Source organism: Haemorhous mexicanus, chromosome 1 (assembly GCF_027477595.1).
Source record: "Haemorhous mexicanus isolate bHaeMex1 chromosome 1, bHaeMex1.pri, whole genome shotgun sequence".
NCBI lineage: Eukaryota > Metazoa > Chordata > Aves > Passeriformes > Fringillidae > Haemorhous > Haemorhous mexicanus.
The window spans coordinates 44,147,733-44,167,269 of NC_082341.1; the positions used below are offsets into that span (position 1 = coordinate 44,147,733).

The 19,537-nt window shown below is 41.5% G+C and overlaps 2 protein-coding genes across 7 annotated transcripts in view; both read left to right on the forward strand.

Annotated features, from left to right (window-relative positions):
- The first annotated feature begins 282 nt into the window (after positions 1–282).
- XCR1 (X-C motif chemokine receptor 1) lies at positions 283–3,670 on the forward strand. The gene has a single exon (XM_059847816.1). It carries the CDS (start codon positions 367–369, stop codon positions 1,369–1,371), a length of 1,005 nt encoding a protein of 334 aa, XP_059703799.1. The 5' UTR covers positions 283–366; the 3' UTR covers positions 1,372–3,670.
- A 4,265-nt stretch (positions 3,671–7,935) lies between these two features.
- FYCO1 (FYVE and coiled-coil domain autophagy adaptor 1) overlaps positions 7,936–19,537 on the forward strand; it is a 45,992-nt gene continuing 34,390 nt past the window's right edge. For 5 of the 6 annotated variants that reach the window (XM_059847827.1, XM_059847841.1, XM_059847849.1 and 2 more), the window contains exons 1-3: positions 7,936–8,075; positions 17,198–17,374; positions 19,317–19,423. In XM_059847827.1, coding sequence (XP_059703810.1) covers positions 17,320–17,374; positions 19,317–19,423 — 162 coding nt within the window. In that variant the 5' untranslated portion in view covers positions 7,936–8,075; positions 17,198–17,319. Of the gene's footprint in view, positions 8,076–8,835; positions 8,969–17,197; positions 17,375–19,316; positions 19,424–19,537 lie in introns of those variants that run through there. The other variant, XM_059847834.1, reaches the window with a different exon arrangement.

Consider the following 19,537-nt stretch of genomic DNA (forward strand, 5'->3'; position numbering starts at 1 on the left):
GCATATTTGAAAGTCTTGGCACCTGACACATTTACATCAAAAAACAGTGCACATTCATATAGCAGAAACTTGGTAATTGAAAGTTGTCACCAAACATTTTGGTTCAGAAACTGAATTTCTGGCTTACGTATTTGAGCGCTTCGCAGTAAGTCTTTGGTATCTACCTGTTCATGTTCTAGTCATAAGAAGAAATGAGTCCTTTGTCTCCCCAAATGAATAGTTTCACTGCTGCTTTTTCTGTTTTAAAATAGAAGTCTCCACAGTGGGAGTTTAGTTATTGAATTGATTTTCAAAAAAGATTTCATTTGATTTGTTGCAGTCCTTTGAAGTAGCTGCTGGAGAATAGCACAAGATTTGCCCAGACAAATGGATGAAGACTATTATTTAGATGATAATTCCTCATATGAATACCTTTATGAAACCAACGTCTGTGAAATGGGTGACTATTTCACTTTTAACATCTATCTCACTGCTGTCCTCTACATTCTGGTATTTTTCCTCAGTCTGCTAGGAAACACTTTGGTGTTATGGATCCTACTGAAATATGAAAACCTTACATCTTTAACAAACATCTTCATCATGAATCTCTGTATCTCTGATTTAGTCTTCTCCTGCATGCTGCCTTTTTGGGTAGTGGACCAGTCCTTTGGATGGATTTTTGGTGAGTTCCTTTGCAAAGCATCAAATGCTATTTTCTCCATTGGCTACTACAGCGGTGTTTTCTTTTTGACTCTCATGACCATCCTGAGGTACTTGTTTGTGGTGAACCCCCTTTCAACTCTGAGATCCCAGACGCAGTGCTGTGGTGTTCTGGTGTCCTTGGCTGTTTGGACTGTTAGCATCTTAATTGTGGTTCCTGAGGTGATTCACACCACAGTGCAAGAAGACTTGGAAGGGCGCAGGTTCTGTGATTATGCCAATGGGAATTGGAAAAAGGTGGACATTTACGTGAGAAATGTACTCTTCCTGTTTTCCTTTGGAGTCATCATATTCTGTTACTTCAAGATACTCATAATCCTGCTTAGAGCAAGATCTCGCAGAAAGCACAGAACTGTGAGACTCATCCTCATTATTGTGGTGGCTTTTTTCTTGTGCTGGGCACCCTACAACATCCTCAGCTTCCTGACTACTTTTCCACCACCTACCTGTCAGTATGTGAAAGACTCCAACCTTGCCTTTCACATCAGCCGTAAAATTGCTTTCTCCCACTGCAGCCTCAACCCTGTGCTCTATGTATTTGTTGGAGTCAAGTTTAAGAGGCATTTGGCACATTTATGCAGTCTGTGTTTACACTCCAGCAATGGTCAAGCCTCCAGCCCCAGGACCTGCTATGAAGGCAAATTCCAGCATGAAGGGACATCTCTCTATTGAAGCAGGACCTAACAATTAGGACTAATCCTGAATGAACTTTCAGATTTTGCATTCTATGGATAGCCTCTAATTCTTAGAGGCTTCCCTGAGAAAGACACACAAATTTACTCTTTGCAAACATGCTGTGTATGAAAAATAACAAAATGTATTTGCAGTGGGATGAAGAGATGAGAATGCCAAGAAATTACTTTACTGGCCTGAAAATCTTAAGTTCACAATTTCTTGAACAGTGAGATGGATTTTCTCTCCCTTACACTCTCTTTTGAAAAGAAAAAAAAATTGCTTTTTCCTTTGGGCATTAAAACATAGGTTTTAACATAAAAGCTGTTGCATATCTCTTTCTTACCTGATTTAAAATACTTGGATTGTATATAGCAATAGACACATAGGTATTTTTGTAAATTTTAATGCCTTTCCATGTTTATCAGTTTACTCATTGGTCTTTATTTTGTGGGGAGTGATGTTTCTGGATTAACTGTTCTGACAATAACTGCGAGACCTTTGAGTTTCTGAAGTTCTCAGGGCAAATGTTATTTTACCTTTTGATAGATACATATATATATAAAACTAGCTTTGTGTAAAAGTAGTCTTTTGGGTCTGAAATTGATAACTTTAGGAGAGCCCTAGAAGATGCTAAACAGATACTTCACTAGGATATCAGTTTTCCTTTTCTTACTGCTCTTTGCCACAGGATTCTTCCAGTCTTTGAATATGATTTCAGATGATTGCAGCAGATCAACAGCTCATCTCCTGAGCAGAGCAGGAGCATATTTGCCTCTGACTGCTCTTTCCCTCCTTTTCTCCCTTTGCCATGGTGCTGAGAGCAATTAAACTTTTAAATAGGTTATAGTGCAAGAACAAAAGGCTTTTTAATAGCAGGATAAAAATGGTTTGCTTTATTTGTAAAATTGAAATTGATGTTTGGGGTTTTCATTTGGTTTTGGTTTTTTTTTTGTTTTTTTTTTTTTTTTTCTTGTTTGTTTGTTTTGAGGTTTTTTTGTTGTTGGGGTTTTTTTTTAAGATAAACTGATACCCTTCTTCATTCTAGCTCAATAGGTATTTTTAACCCCAGGCAGTGTAACATACGGTACATACTCCAATGTAGCTGAATGACAAAGTCCCTGCAAAGCAGAATATTTAATTTCCAAGCATTTATATAGAAAGCCAAAGTAGTTTTGCAGTGGCACCAAGCAATGGTTTAGCAACAGTTCTAAGTCACAATTTGGCTTTTCAGGCATCTGTCTTAAAATGTCTCTGCTGTTTCTACAGTATTTCATTTGACATCTAAAGATTATCTGGAGCAGACAACAGATTCTTCACAGCTGCTGTGTAGTTCACAAAAAGGAGAAACTCAGATAGGCCCATAATACAGTATCCTATTTCTGATTATACCCAGAAGCAAGATTACCTAAGGAAAAGCATATGTTCACCAAACATATATGACATAGACCAATACAGCTCATAGTTTCTAGTTTGTGCTTTGGTTTGGTTGCCAGAACAAAGTATTCGTATCATGTCCTTTATCATCAGATGCACCTTTATAAACAGATCAGTTCTGGTATCTCACTTACTACAGTAACTGCGTTCAATGTAAAAAACTAAAAAGGGGACACATTAATTCTACAGGGCTTCAATTCACTTGTGTTCAGTCAAACTATGAAAAGATAGAAGTTGTCATTTTTTCTGGCTGTGGTGGAGACCAGCATTTGGCAATTGCTTCCTGACAAGAAACATTTGAAATTAATGTGGCTTCCAGAGACTTTGGGCTGGGGACTGAATACTGTCAATTATTGAAGAGATACCTTATTGAAAGACAAATTGGTCCAATTTCTTGTATTCTGGTAAGCAAGGACCACTTCATTGGTACCAGCAAATCTCCACATGAGGAAAATACTGTGACCATGAGTACCAAGAAGGTCTCATGAACCTACATAATTTCAACAAGCTGCCATTCAACTCATTGTCCTGGAACCACATGACTGTGAAATATTTACTGTTCATATATTTTACATCTGTCTAAAACAAAGTTGAGAATTATAATAGAAGCACAAAGTCTGAAATAATCCTGCTCTGCCCAGTTTTTAGCAAATTATTTAAACCAGTTTTTAGCAAATTATTTAAATCTGCTTGTAACTTCAGCATATTTTGTTATTTTGTTACAGTGTACCTGCTTATGTAAAAAGATTTCTTGATATTACCCAACTGTATTGCTGCCATAACCAAAGTAACTCAGAATGTAGATATGCTGCCTCCTGATATAATGAAGTAGTACTAATAAACATTCAGAAATCCAATGGAATTCTACCCTGTGACTATTGTTCTCAGCCTCTGATAACCACCTATTAAGGTATTTTTAAATGAAGAAGTAAATATAAATTGTCATAGGTTATTTTAGCATGGAAGAGACTTCTGGAGGTGATCCACTGCTCTGTGCTGCTCAGAAGTTTTATCTGTCTGATCAAGGTCACTCAGGGCTTTATCCGGTCAAACTGATAATCTGCAAGAACAGGGACTCCAAGTCCTCTGAGTCCTTGTTGCAGTGCTAAATGACTCTTATGGTGGATGGTTTTGCTTCCACACAAACAAAATTTCTTTTGCTGCAGCCTGGTGATGTTGCTTTTTTCTTGTCTTCTCTGTGTGCTCACATTAGAGAATGGAAAAGAGCCATCAGATCTCCCCGAAACCTCATTTTTTCCTGGGGCTAAATCTACCCCAGCCAATTTAGTGTCTTTGTATGTCATGTGCTCCAGCTCCCTGTTCATCTTGGTGATCCTTCATAGGGCTGACTTCAGTCAGTCAATGTCTCTTCTTCATATTGGTGGCCCCAAAACTAGATACTCTACTGCAGACCACGAGACCTGCAGTACTGAGACATTGTCAGTGACCATGAGAATGTCAGGCAGAGTGGAATAAAGGTTTCCCTCAGACTGATGGTAGCACAAGCCCATAAACAGTTAGTCCTCACTGCTGCAAGACCATATGCCTGTGTTGTGTTCAACTTTTTGTCCACTTGAAATCCAAGACCTTTTCTGGTAAAGCTGACCTCTAATCCCATCTTTAAGGAAACATCCTATTTCCACTAAAATCAATGAAAATTTTGCTTCTGATCATAATCCGAGCAAGAATCAGATGCATAAATGTCTGCAATTTTGGCAAAGCACAGCCTGTACTTCTTTACTGCCAGAAGTGTTTTCACTGAGAGTCAGGAAACCTTCCTATTCTCAATGTTTTGAAATATTGAGTTTATTGCAATCATAAATAAAATTCTACTTTATCTTCTCCTTATGGTTACTCCACAGCTGAAAATGCCCTTGCTCATCCACAGAAGCAAAATACTGAGAAGGACAAAGAAAAGTGTGAGGAGTGGAGTACTCTCTCCATATTCAGGAACTGCTCAGGTAACAAAACCAAAACATATTTGAGTTTGTTTCATTCCTCTAAACAATGCTGCTTTCTTCCAACAAAGAGAAGGGGAAAAAAAATAAAAAAAAGCTCTTTATCCCTGGACCACCCATGTAGGTGTATATAAAAGACTCTGTTTCATTTAAACTGCACAGTCCAGAGTCTATGTGTTATCGTTGCTGGTGCAGTTGAGCCAGGACCAAACCAGATAAAATTCTTGGTACCTACTTTGTCCACACAGGAGTGAAATGCAGGCAGTTCTGATTAGTAATAGCTCCTAAATCTGATGTGCTCTGGTGGAAGTCAGTCTTGGAAGCTGACCTGATATTTAGTGGAATATTCTTCCAAGCTCCTCAGCCACTTTGTCTAAAATGCCATATTTGGTTCTAGATGTTTTCCAGAGCTGTGCTGGTTCTTTTTATGCTGCCTACTCCCAGCTTTATACCTACGGACAATTATTTGTCCACCTATTCAAAACAGAATGCAAACAAATGCAAAAAGTGCTTTCAAAGCTTTCTCCCCACAGTCACAGAAGGTTTCTGATGATGAACAGCAGCCTGTTGTTCAGTCTAGCTACAATGGTATGTTAATCCATTGAGGGTGACCAGGGGAACTGGGAGTGAGCTGCCCTCATAAAATACCTCAAGTGCTGGTGGAAGCAAAGCCCTTCCAGTCATTATATAACACCAATCAACTCTTGCAAAAAATGTAAAGAAAACATGTAGCACATATAACAATAATTTTAGACAGATAGAAGGAACGCATTCTATGGACACATACTCAGAGACCATCTTAAAACACTCATCTATGGTGCACAGGAGACCACTAAGCAGCAATTTAGTTTTTTTAGTTGATTGAGTTGGCTACCTCTATCACCCAGTGAAAAAACTTTTCCCAGCAAAGACTTACCTTTCGGTGGCATGACTGACAATGCCTTTCCTGGCTGGTAAAACTGAAAATAATTCCCATGTAGTCCATCATGGTTTATGAAGAAATTAATCAATAAATTTTATCAGAGTAAACATACAGGAAAGCAGAGCAGATGGAGCAGACCATGTGGGTTTTTTCTAGTGCAGCCTCCAAAAAGGAAAGATCTCTAACATTTTCTATTGCTAAGAAATGAGGAAATATGGAAAATTCTAAGGAAGTGTTGGTCAGCTCTGGATCTAGTTGGAAACAGCATGTTTTTGTCTGAAGAAATTGATGTGCACATAAACAGGCAATAATTCATTAATTAAATATTTCTGAAAGTAGTTTGTTACTTTGTTAATAATTAAAAAGAGGAACAATCCATTCTAATTTATTATTTTCAAGTGAAAAGTAGAATTCTACACAGACTTTTTGAAAATTTGTGAAATAAAATCCATTGCAGTGAATGGGATATGATAATCCATTGCATATGGGATTTGATTTACCATTATTTGTGTCTGATGACCCTGAGATTACTTTTGGAAGACACTCAGTTGCCTAGAGATCAATGGAAAACAAACACTCATTTTCAGCAGATGCTCCTGGCACTGCAGCATGATTCAGCAAAGCATGCCAAGAAAAGCCCGAAGGTTGCTTCCAATACATCCCACTGCATCCCAAATGCATATAACCTGCATTTCTGAGGGCACTAAAATGCTTTTGAGCTATTCAAAAAACATACATTAGATGAAGATTAATCACCAAAACCAAGGTCACTTAGTCATTCCTATGTGTGAAGGATGATGAAGACACGTCAATGACCATGTACTACACATATTTCCTCAAGACTCTCGAAAATTTGATGCTTTGATCTTCAGCTTAAGCTGATGTTTATGACGTTAAGAAAGTCACAAGCGTTGTGGCAAGAACTGATGACAGACTGCTTGCTCACAAGTTTAATTTAAAATCTTTTATTTACCCAAGCAATGTGGGAAAAAAAAGCAAAGGAAGTTTTTCAAGTTTGCACTTCAAGTGCAAAACAAGACTAGCTTATTTCAGGCACTGGGAAAGAAATGTCCTTTCAGAGAATCCTATGCATTGTGGGAGGTATAAAATCTGAAAAGAGGAAACAGCCTGCTTGTAGTAGCCTGGTGCTGAGAGTGTTAGGAGCCCTGTACCCCTGTACTCCCCACACCCTGTCTCAGGAAGAAACCTCTTGTTCCAGTTTCACACCCGCTTTTGGCCAGTCTCTTATTTTATATGGACATACTAATCTGTCCCTATGTCCTTCACAGAGTCACAGAATCAATTTGGTTGGGTAAGACCTCTGAGATCGAGTCCAAGCCATGACCAAACAAACACCACCCTGTCAACCAGACCACGGCACTGAGTGCCATGTTCAGTCTTTCCTTTAATACCTCCAGGGATGGTGACTCCACCACCTCCTTGGGCAGCCCACTCCAATGTCTAATCACCCTTTCTGTGAAGAAATTCCTCCCAATGTCCAACCTAAATCTCCCCTGGCACAGCTTGAGACTATGTCCTCTCATCCCTTCAGATCAGGTATGACGATTTTCCTTTCATCAATGGGCAAGAGCAGAGGGGAAATCTGCTGCATACCAGATTTATCATGCCTGACTTTCACATTTGCCTCAAGTTGTCTGTGCAAAGAGCTTGATAAATTGATGTGCAAATGAGGGGGGGGAAAAAAAAAGAAAGGAAAACCCCCCCATACAGAATAGTCCTAAAAACAAGGCAGTACTGTATTAAAAGGTATTAAAACAAACAACAAAAATTTATTAAGGGTTTTGGGTTTTTTTTTTCAGTGGCGCCCAGCAACAGGCCAAGGAGCAATGGTCACTAAGTCAAAACACAGGGAAGTTTCACCTCAGCGTGAGGAAGAACTTTGCATTGAGGGAGGCAGAGCACTGGAACAGGCAACCTAGGGAGGCCATGGAGTCTCCCTCCCTGGAGCCATTCCAAACCCACCTGGACGCGTTCCCGTGTCACCTGCTCGAGGTGACTCTGCCTTGGCAGGGGGTTGGACCAGGCGTCTCCAGAGTCCAGCCCAACCCTAAGGAGTCTGTGATTCTGTAAAGAGCGACCTTGCGTGAGGGCACCAGAAACACCAGCCTCCCCGAAAAGAAACCACCCCAACGCTGCAGCTGTAGCCGAAAGCGACGATTTCTCCCCCAAAAGCCGCTCCAAACCCCTCAGCTTTCCCCGCGGCGCTACCTCCCCGCCACCTCCGGGCAGCCCCGGCGCTGCAGCCGGACACCGCCCCGGGTGTGGGGCGGCCGCTCCGCGGCCTCACGGGAGTTGTAGTCGGGCGGGGAGCGCCGGAGCCTCACCCCGGGCCGCCTCTGCGCGACATGGCGGCGGCGGCCGCGCAGGTACCGAGCGACCCCTCCGGCACACCCCCGAGGGAGCGCGGCGGGCCGGGGGCGGGGAGGTGGCGGCGGGCGGAGGGAGCTGACGGGGAGAGGGGGAAGTGACTTCGGCGGCTTCCACTTGTTGCTTCGCCGAGCTCGGCTTCGAGGGGAGGAGCCCCGGCGGGGCGAGTTGCCGGGCGCTTTATGGGGTGCCCGGGTCGGCTCAGCGGCGGAGTGAGCGCGGGCATGGCAGGGGCACATCAGCCCGGGGTGGGCTGGATGCGGGCTGTCATCGCCTGGGAGCTCCCTGGAACGGGGGGTCCCCGTCCCATCTAAACCCAGTGCCCTGAAGTGTAGTCGAGTCCCGCGGTGAGCGCTGAGTTTAGGCCGACATCAGCGCTGCCCTCTGTTTTCTGCCCTCCTGCAGCTGCGGGGGGAGCGCAGTCACCCTGCTGGAAACCAAACACCGCCCGCGTCCGTGCCCTCACCCCGCTGCAAAGTGCTGACAGGCAAATATTTGCCGCGGCCCTAATCCCACTTTGCCCTTGTGTCGGCAAATCTCCGGCGGATGGATAGGGAGAGGGTTTTGCTGGCACACGGGGCGGCTGGGGCTGTCTCCAGAGCAGATGCCGGGTTTGCAGCCGGCCCTCCTCCTCCGGCTTATGTTGATCCTGGTAATAATCCAGAGTGAGCAAGGAGAAGGAAAAAACCCAAGGTTTTAGTGAAATGGTTGTCTGCTGCCTTTGGACGCGGGATCCCACTCGGGCAGAGGTGCTGCGGTGGTGAGTCGGGCTGTGGAGGGGCTGTGCCGTGTTCTGGAAGCTGGTGAATCCCCTGGTGCTGCAGCTGCCCGAGCACAGGGCCTCGCTTTCTGTCCGGGTCACCGCATCCAGCCTGCTGCTGACTTTTGCAAGGTTGGTCTGGCACACAGAGTTGGTCAGCTGTAGACTTCACTCTCCTGGTTTTGCCTGTCACTTGAAACCAAGCTTGAAGTTTTAAATTTGAACAGAGGGAGAAGTACCAGGCCTTTGTTTCTTTAATGCTGAAGGGTGAAAGTGGATGATTTTATCCAGCTCTGGCTTTGTATGCTCATGAAGGCAAGCTAGGGTGAAGCTTTCAGGGTAAAACACATTCTCTGTCTGGTCAGTAGCATGGCAATGTGTTCTCTCTTACTGCCATGCCGTAGTGTGTTTTATGTTTTCCAGATTTTATGGTGTGCAAGGCAGTTTCTTGGAGTCTCCCAATGATCCTCATGGGAGTGCTTGAATTTAAAAAATGTTCTAGACGTTCCAAATAGTATTTCCCAATATTCACATTTAGGAGACTGTGCTGCAGTTAAAAAGTTGTATCTTAAGATACTGTGGTGCAAAACAACTGGTAGTCAATTTTGCTCTGCTTGTTGTAGTATATATATGTAATACCTGTAGTATATATATTTGACAGCATTTGTTATAAACCTGGTTGAACTACTACTTCACAAGAACCTTTTAGTTATGGAGCCTGATTTTCATGTATAAAGGAGTCTCTTATGTACACCATTTGATAACAGTGAAAGAGTGTATTATGTTTGCAGTCCCTCTGTCCACTGCTTGAGAGTTACATAAATGGAATAGGAATTTGTCGTAACATCCTGGAGGCGAGGTTCCTCTAAGGCTGGTTTGGTGCATGATCAAGACCTAAAGAAACAACTAGGGAGAGAAAACTAGTCAAGATATAGTCTGTGAAATTGCAGAAATTATGCAGTAGACTCAAGGAAAAGTAATACTGAAATTTTTTTACATCCAGATTGTTATTCATTTTTCTTAGTTGATCACATTTAAAAATTAATTGTTTATTTGTCAGGTAAACATCAAACTCTTCTACTATTCTTTACATATTTTTGAGATTATTAAACTTAAGGGAACTGTAAGAGCTCTAAGTGTTTTTATTGTTACACATGATCGTTTTAATATATTTATTTATTTGTATTTCTGTGTATTTATTAGTTTGGTTTTGACAATGCAAGGACACTTTAGCAGGTTGTATCTAGTCTAGTTCATATTTTGATGTAGTAATTCCATTTTTTTAGTGGAGACATGGCTGTTTATGTCCAAAAATTCTCTAATAGTAATAATTTGAAATCTTTTGCCCAAATGTATTCTGAAGAAGGTTTTACAGTTTCTAACACTAATAGAAAGAGCAGAACTTTTTATGCAAAGTGCCGGGATCTCAGTGTAAGCATGGGACCTTGACTTGTATGCCCTTCCTTTGCTTTAATACTTTTGCCCATGTTGGTGTTCTGTGTTGGTTGGTGATATAGTGACCTCAGCAGATATTTACAAACAGTTAACCCCTGGATGAGTCTTGCTGGGAAGAAGGATGGGGACAGGAAAGGTCTTGCTACTGCTACAAGCCAGTTTAGCTTTCAAAAGTGAACTGGTTGGATCAGGATATCCCAAATAACTGGGTTCATGCCAAGCCTGCGTCATCTGTGAGCGTGTCTCCTCCCCGCCACCCAGCATGACAGTCTCATACAGGCATCTCCTCCAAATCCTTCTAAATCTTTGGAATTTTCAACTCTGAAATTTCCCATTTCCACCAAAAATGGTGACCTTCACTGGAAAACTCACAAGAAAAGAAGGAGAGAGGAAATACTCCATTCTTCCTGCTATAGAGGAAGGAAAACAAGCATTCTTTCTGTTGAATCTGGGCAGCATGACTCACTCAGTGGCCTGTCAGTTTGGGTTGTCAGCCTGGTTTTTGCTTGCCTCACCCTCTATTTGGTCCACATGTGTGGTCAAAACCCGTAATTTTCAGTGTTGCAAGTTGGTATTTCACTGGGAACTTCATATAGGCCGGGAGTTATTGTGGGGAGCTGCTGGCTGGAGGGAGGACACTGAGGTGCTACAAGTGTGCAAGGCTCAACACTCATCTGCCAGACTTCCCAAAACCATTAGCTGGAGAAAGCCTTTTCAAGTACTTCTGAAACCTCAGCTTGGAGGGACAGTGTGCAACGGTGAAAAGTGGTACAGAGGTAAAAAGTGCTGCTGAGGAAAGGTCCCATTAAAAGCCATGATGTAATGGTTGTTGATTTTAATTATCCCGAAGTCTCGGACGCGGCTGAGATACTTTAGTCAGGAGGAAGTTAACAAGGCTTAGAGACTAATTTTGGCGACCTGAAAAATGAGAGATTTTTTGACATCTCCAAGCTTGTACAATGGGTGAGTTGATTGTCATGAATCACCAAATGCTCCTCTGCAGCTGGAAGTCCTCTGGTATTTCTGTTTCTGTAGGTTTGCTACGTGGTGCTCCTCAGAGTAGCACCTGAGTGTCACGTGCCTGGCTTGAAGAACGTGTAAGGCATTTAAATGGTTGAATGACTTGTAGAGAGAAAGAACAGATTTTGTGGCAGGGAGGGACACAGGGAGAATTGTTTAGGAGAATGAGAGCATGAAGGGGAAAAAAAAATCTTTTTCATTTTTGAATGAATTCTGTCTTTTCTGCTCACCATATAGGCATTGAGACAGCAGAGGTAGCTTCTCCCAGGGGGAGTGAAATAGGATGGGAGCTGTGTCGAGAAGCAAGCCTGGGAGAGTTATGGTTGGGTTAATTGATAGATGTTAGTAAACAAGGCATAGTTTTCCTGACTTGGGGCGAGGTGTGGCATGTCCGAAGGGAAAAGGGCAGACAAGTTTGTTAAAAGCGATACTTGTAAAATTCCTGTTATCAGAAGAGAGCTCTTCTCTTTGTAAACTGACTGCTTCCTCAAACAGGGAAGTTCTGTCATCATGAGATAGGGCTGAGACAAGGTTGTCTTTGTGAGATATGTACTAGGTCATCCCTGTGGTGTTGTTTGCAGAAAGTGGTCATTTGAGTTCATGTTGTTCAACAGTTATTGATGTGAAGGAATATCAGAGACAAAACAATATTCTCCAGGTCAGGAATCTGTGTCCCTAGTCTGATGCATCTGTCCTATTTGGCAAAGTACAGCATAAGGTTTTAAAAGGTTTCAAGCCAGGTGTTAGGGTGGAGATCCAGTTTGATAGGTGCAGCATTAAAAAAATTTGTTTGGGTGCCAGCTTTGTCCACTCAAGGTTAAAAATTAACTCAGTCTCATGGAGTTCTTATCGTGCCACTGTATACTCTTGTCTGTTGCCTAGTTTTGATCTTTTTCTGGGAAGAGGTTGCAAATACAAGGAATAGGGATGGAATGTAGGTCAGTCGTCCATAGAATAGAGAAGATTGCACAAAAAAACTTCTAAAACTTTACTGATTCTTTTGTGTCAGTCTCTTCTGTCAGGTTAGGGGTAAACCCATATTTTATAAATGTCATTAGTTAGTGTTCTTATGCTGTAAAATGCAAATATTCCTAGAGCACAAGAGCCTTCCCATGAAAAGCTTTACTGCAAGGAGTCTTTAACTATAAAAATGCTCCTTTTCTGCCAAGCATTTGTGAAATGTGAATGTTTTTATGCTTTTCATCTAGTTACTCTCTTCTGCTATGTTATGATCCTCTGAGAATTTGTTTTTCTGGACATGTGTTTTCTGTGAGATGTCTTTTATTGCTAATTGTTTATATTCCTGAACCATGTTTTTGTCATTGAAATGAGAAGGTTTGTTGGTGTAGAAAATGAAGGGGGATGATTAATTTGAAAAGAAAGTTTCACTTCTCGGAATGGAAACCCTAGCTGTTGTTCAGGCTGTGCCTGCCTTTTGCTTTTAATCCTCCTATTTAATATAGTCCAACGAGTGTTTTTATCAGTCACGTATCTTTGTATGCAGTGTTAAAGCACAAAGGGTTGAGTTGCCCTATAAAAAGCACGTGTGTGCATGACAGAAGAATCATGCTGTCTCTTTTATACCTCAGATCCTTACTTTCAGCAAATAGCTCTTCAGCTTTATGGATATGTGGCTCTATGTGCCTGCATGGTACAAAATGAGAAAAGCTGCAGCACAGCTACCGTAAACTTCACTGAGGCTCTATGTTTGCTGCAACAACAACGTGCAAAGTAGTTTTTTCAGACAATTACTGGAATGAAATTATTTAACTAAATCAATGCTGTTACAGTTCTGAGAGTTAGGGACTTTTTTTTTCCCAGTTCTTCCTTCATCTTTGCCATGAGGTTTGCATTGTGTCTTTTGTCAGTGTGTCTTGCAGTCAGCTGGATGACCAAGTAGATTGTTTGGGGTTTTTTCCCATAGTGTGCCTTGCAGTTATCAGTCAGTATCTGCTTTTATAGAATGTATCATGTTCACCCTACACAAAGGAGAAATGCAGTTAAAGTTGTGACTCACAAACATAGGATTTTTTCTCAGTATACTCGCTTGCCTGTTTTGTTTCATATAGAATGTTAGAAAGGGCATAGGGTTGTGGGCACCAATCAATTAAAGGTCTTGTGATACCATCTGGGGCCATGTGATGAAGTGCCCTTGTTTGGAATGACTAGATCAGAGTAATCATATTAACAAGAAATATTTCCGTAAGCAGTAGAAAGTAGTGGATCTTGGTTTCCAATGAATATTTTTTGCAAATCTGATTTACTGTTTACCTGAATTACACCAAGTCTGCAGTGTGAGCTCTGCTCTTACTGCACACTGAAAACATATTTGGGTGGGGAATGGATTCTCTGGTATCAGGCTATGACAGAGGTCTCACTGTAGCATTCTTAACAATGCAGAGACACTTATGGACATCCTCCCTGTTTCCTGTTTTCATTGCACATGGAGAAGTAATATTTTGAAGTTATAATATTTTGAAGATGGCTACCTTCTGTTAAGGTTGGCTAAAACTGACCAATTGATAAAAAAATTATTAGCTAGCTGTTGGAGATGCAGGCATGATGTCAAAAATGAAGATAGATAAATTTTTTAGAATCAGATTAAATATAGGTCATTGTAGCTACTTCATTAACCAGTTTGATTACAGCCATTATACCTTGTTGCCTGTTTTATATGTGTCTCATCCCCCTTCAGGTAAATCTTTCCTTTTCCTGTATGTGGGCTATTTCCTTTCTGCTTCTTTTTTTAATCTCCAGGATATCCTCCTCTGTAAAGAAGATTGCCACCCACACTAGCACTTATGCCAGCAAGGAAGACAGGAACCACCCTCTGAGATCAGCAGGCACGGCCCAGGAATACGAGGAGGGACTGGTGGCATGCCTGCCCTGTCTTACCTCCTGTGTCAGGTCCTTAGTGTAGCTGTGCTGGTGTCATTGCAGCTCAGCAGTTCTGGGCAAGTTAATGCCATCAGCCTTAGGCCAGTGCTGTTGTATAAGAGGTAACAATGCATCATCGACCCACAGCAGGTCACTCGTGCCTGAGGGATGTATCACACTGTTTTCACAAAGCAAATATTTACAGGCATGCATAGTAGGATAGGAAATGCTGGAGGAACAGGGAATTCTGGAGGAGCTAACGAATTCTGGGCAAAATGTTCTGTGATCAGGAAGGACTAAATCAGGTGTTTACAGAAGCTTTTCCTATTTTGTAACCTCGCGAAAGCAGTTAAGATACATTATCAACTTTCTTTGCCATAGGAAGTGAGAGCTCTGCACCTTTCTGTGGAATTAACTGTGCTTTCTAAGAACTCCTCTGGAAGGACCACGGAGGGGAGAAGAACCTTTCTCCCCATTTTGTATAGAAGAAAGCAAGTAGAAGTTTCAGCACATTTGTCGTATGTCATAGCCCAGGTCAAAAGATCCCCTTCACCTCTGGGAAGAGGAGGGGATAAATGCATGTGTCATCTGTGGGAGCTGATGCAAGAAGGGGAAGCTATGAGACCTTGCTCCAGGTATTGAGCATGACAGGGAGGTGACAGGGAGTAGGCAGAGGAGTGGGCTGGGCGGCTTCGTGTCTCCAGCTGACTTGTGGTGTCTTTTCAGGGTTCTCACATTCTACATAGGAGATCCAAACAGGAATAAAGATGTGTATCTTTGGCTGCTTTGATACAGCAAGAACAACCCACTGGGAGCACAGAGCCTTCTCTTGCCCTGTGCCACAGAGCTGTTGTGCACCTAGTAGTGACTTAGTTGTGGCTTCTGGGCATACACACCGACTTAAGCACTGCTAATGGTGCTGGGGAAACTCTGAACAGCCTTAGTCCTCTTCCAGTAAATGTCTGCTTGTGCACCCTGCTGGGAATTAGCACTTGACAAGGTCCCATGCTGTGCCTGGCTGCCATAGGATGCCCAGTGTCCCACTCCCTGCTGGTTATTGCAAAATAAAGGCTCAATTCCCAACTTCCTACTCTCTCTGTAGATGCCTGCAGTTGGTCTGGTCACTGTTTTCCCGGCATCCCTCTTGCAAAGCCTTTGCGTCCCTGGAGCCTTGAATGGAAGCTTATTCTGGCCTTTGGGAATCGCAGGCAGGACCCCTTGTTTGTCCTTGCTCTTTTCCCTCTTTGTGCAAGGAAAAGCAGGTGGTTTGGACACACTTTTTTTCTTCCATTGCCCTCACGGCAGAGTCTTCTCACTTCATCTTCTTTCTGTAACAGTTGCTAAACTGAGCAGATAGGCTGATATTACTGTGAGTGCTTAGGAAAGGAAACATTGACTCGCTGAGTTTGTTACTCTTGCTTTTTTTCAGTAGTAGCCAAACTCAGCAAGTCACCAAGAAGTGTGGTACTTTGTATGGTCTCTGGATAGCATTGAGTTTGGAATCCTGGGTATGTTGCATTGTTGATTTAAGGTAAAAAATTGTGTTTGGCACTGCAGGTCAGGTGGTCTATGCTGTTCTGGTCTTCTGTCCCTGAAGCAACTGGTTGTGGTGGGGATTTTGCAGGCAAAAGCCTTTCCCCAGACAGCATATGGTCCACGTGACACTTGTGTCATGACTAACATCAAAACATGGAAATGGAAACTAGCATGTAACAAAGCACAGGTGTGGAGAGAAATGCAGGAGTAAGCCTAGTTTCAGCCTTCTCTTTGTACTTAATGTTCTTCTGTCTCTATGGCTTTGTTAATGTTTGCTTTGTTTCAAACAGAAAAAAATATAGGATCACATTGGGATCACTTCCTAGCAATACCTTAATACATAGGGTAGGAAGGATGATCTGTTTGATTAATTCAGACACCTACTTCAGCCATGCCAATGTAGCTCTTTTGGGAGTGAAAAAATAGAAAGAGAAAGGAGATATAGTAATGTGACATCATCACATTAGATTCAAAAGTTGCAAGATTTTAATTACAACTTTATTTCATTGTAGTTCAGTTTGAATCATAACAAAAGCACTGATGTGTAACAGCAATTTCTCTAAAGATTCAGTACTTTCGGTATTGTCTTTGCTTGAAACTTTGGCTGTACCTCTGCAGACAGAATTCTGAACAACCTTTTAACAGGATGCTTAGTATGAGTTCCCTATGTAGTTTCTATGTGGCTTTTTTCTTTGAATGATTGTTCCCAGATTAGTTTTGGAAAGATTGCATCCCCAGGCATGGTTGTTTTAGTAAAGTGTTTGAGGCTTTCAATTAATTTTACCTTAAGAAAGATTTTCTGTGAGTGCCAAGTATAACTCATCCTAAGCAAAGGAGGTGTCGCAAGTATGTTGATCCAGCCAGGGGTGCTGTAACAGAGCTTAAAATAAAGTGGTGTCATCTTACAAGTGGGTTCTGAGAAGGGGTTGTGAGGTGCTCCTTGTGCTAAAATCACACTCTAATACTAAATATTTAAATAATTCTTGCACATTAAAAAATATGCTTCGGTGTCAGAGAGTCAAACATGCATGACTTTTGACTCCTTGGCTCGTGCCTACTCTGTGTCTTGAAAGTCCTTCTGAAATGGAAAAGTTGTCTTATCTTTTTACTCTACAGCCTGTAGGGAAGATCTGGCAGAGGGTTTGGGGAGGGAAAATCACATGTCATTGGAACCTTCCTCAGGGTCACAAGATAGATTGAGTGAAATGCCAGCCAGAGCTGAGCTGTACTACCAACTGTGTTGTAACTTCAGCCAGAGAAAATTGCTCTCTGGGGTTTGCTTGGTTGTTTTGAAAGATATAACTGAAGAAATAACTGAAAGTGAAAACTAGAAGAAAACGTTAAGGAGATTCCTGGAAAAGGGTTGGCCTTGGAATTCATTACTCAACAGGATCTAAAATGCCAAAGCACCCATTTTCTACTCATTTGAGCTGATAAAGACTTTAATTTAATTTTTGACTTTTACAATTGCAGGTGTCACAGAGAAAAATAATCAGCGTCAACCCAATGGTCTTCAAGGATATGAACTCTTCAGTTTTTATCTAGATGGATGAAAAGGTTAACAGCCCAGGAGAGGAGTTCCTTTTGTTTCCAAGATGGCAGCAACGAGTGGCGAAAGCCAGCTCCAGCGGATTATCAGAGACTTGCAAGGTACACTGAGTGCCACGCTGACAGATTTGTTCTGGAGGCTGGACTGCATCCTCCAGAACAAATCTGTCAGCAGGAGTTGTGTTTTCTATTGTGTAACTCTTTCCTGCAGCATTGTAGCAACATGATTCAAGGTGTGCAGTGTGACTGTTTTTTTTTGCGAGACAAGTGCTGTACCTCCTGCAGTACCCTGAATTCTTAAATTCTGTAAATTTAAACAGATAAGAGAAAAAATAAGTTTTACAATTTAAAGAAAGGTGTGTGTGAGGTGTGCCTTGTGAACTAGTACTTCAGCAGCATGCATAGAGCTGTGCTGCTACAAGACTTCATGTGAAGTAAGGAGAAAGGGCCTAAAACTCAGCCTTCCTTAATGGGAAGCTGGTGTGGAGTTGATGTTAATGTGGGAAGGGAAAAAACAGGATGTAGTATTCACATTCTCTGAACAGAGAGAGATGTAATTTTCTCTCCCAGGATTTTTCCTGGGGAAGGCAGTGAGAAACTTAGAGAAGAAGAGGAAACAGTTCTTATCTCTATTTACTACTCTTGTTGCACATGTAAAATGTGTTATAGAGATTGCTTACCTAAAGTGATTTGTTAATTAGACACCAGGGAAAGTTGTTTTGATTCAATTGGGTCAAAGCTGTGTCTTGACTGTCTCCAGACAGTCACGAGTTTTTTTTGGTATCTTTGTAATATAGTATTTCTGTAGTATGTAATTTAGTATAGTATTAGTGTAATATAATATAAGTTAATAAAACATTGTTCAGCCTTCTAAAATCATGGAGTCAGAGCACATTATTCCCTAATTAGAGTCACCCTACATTGATACCAGGAGGCCAAAACCTAGCTGGGAAAGGACACCCAGAGGAAGGGTGCTGGAGAATTACACCTGCTGTTCTTGCTGCAGCGGAACCTGTCTTCCAATAGAAGCAGCCAACTTAATTTAAACAGTTCTGTTGCAGGTAGAATTGTTATCAGATTCATAACAGTTTTTCTGCTCTCTTTCTCTCCTAATCAGCTGCCTATCCCAAGAATCTCATATTTTTCCTTTTATTTTTATTAAATAAAAGGTATATTATACATATAAAAGGTATATATCTATATATACACCAAAGCTGAAAATCTACATCTTCCTGTAACATAAAAAAGGAGATCTATGTGACTTCTAACAAGAAGAAATTTTAATTTGCAAAGGGTTATTGAGTGGGACTGGGAGCTAAAGCTCACTCAGTCACCTGAAAAAAATATAAGACCAAGGGTAAAGTGAACTCAAAATTATTAATTTCTGATGCTGGAAAGTCAATCCTTTTGGGGCTAGAGTGTCCAGGGGGACAATAAAGTGTATTTTGACTTGAGATTTCCTTACCCACTATGGGTGTACATTTCAGGGAAGTGGAGTTGCTGTATGCTTATTTTTTATGTAAATTATTTTTTCATTTGTGTTTGTAACCAGTACAAGCTGAACCTTCCTGAATAAAGCGTGGAGAAGATAAATGTGCTGACTGAACGACTGTTCTCGTGTTACTGATCCCCTTTAGCAGATTACATGCTTTGTCCTTTCTAATCAGAATTCTGTTTGTCCTGTGGCAATACCTTAATGTGCACATGAGACAGCAAAAAGTTATTTCTCTTCCCTCTGCTGAGGAAGCAATTAGCAATTTTCTGTTAGCAGGTTTTGCTAGGTGTCAGAAGTGCTAGGTGTGTTTTTAAGAAGAAATAATCCATACAACAGATTATCACAGTTTGAACTCCTGTTTCCTTAGAGGTGGTCTCAAATTGCAAGCTCGTAAGTCAATTTTTTCATACTGTCATTAAGACATTTCAGCTAAAAGAAAATGAGTTCACATGCAGAGTGTCCATGAAGAAAACATTTATTTAGTTGTTTATGGATGCAGTGGTATATGTCTTTTGCATTAGTTAACTATTTTGGTGTCTTGTTTTAAAGATGCAGTGACAGAATTAAGTAAAGAATTTAAAGAAGGAGGCGAACCAATCACAGATGACAGTGTCAACTTGCAAAAATTCTCCTACAAGCTTGAGTACCTCTTACAGGTAAAAAGTGGTTTGTGTCATTTGTAATCCACCAGCAAAGCTTGGCCTTATTTTGTCTTGCTGACTCTTCAGTATGTGGATTTTAACTCAAATAACCATAAATATCCAGCTGAG

What these genes read in the sequence shown, in the direction of transcription:
- XCR1 (XM_059847816.1), top strand. Translation starts at nt 367, where the DNA reads ATGGATGAAGACTATTATTTAGATGATAATTCCTCATATGAATACCTT.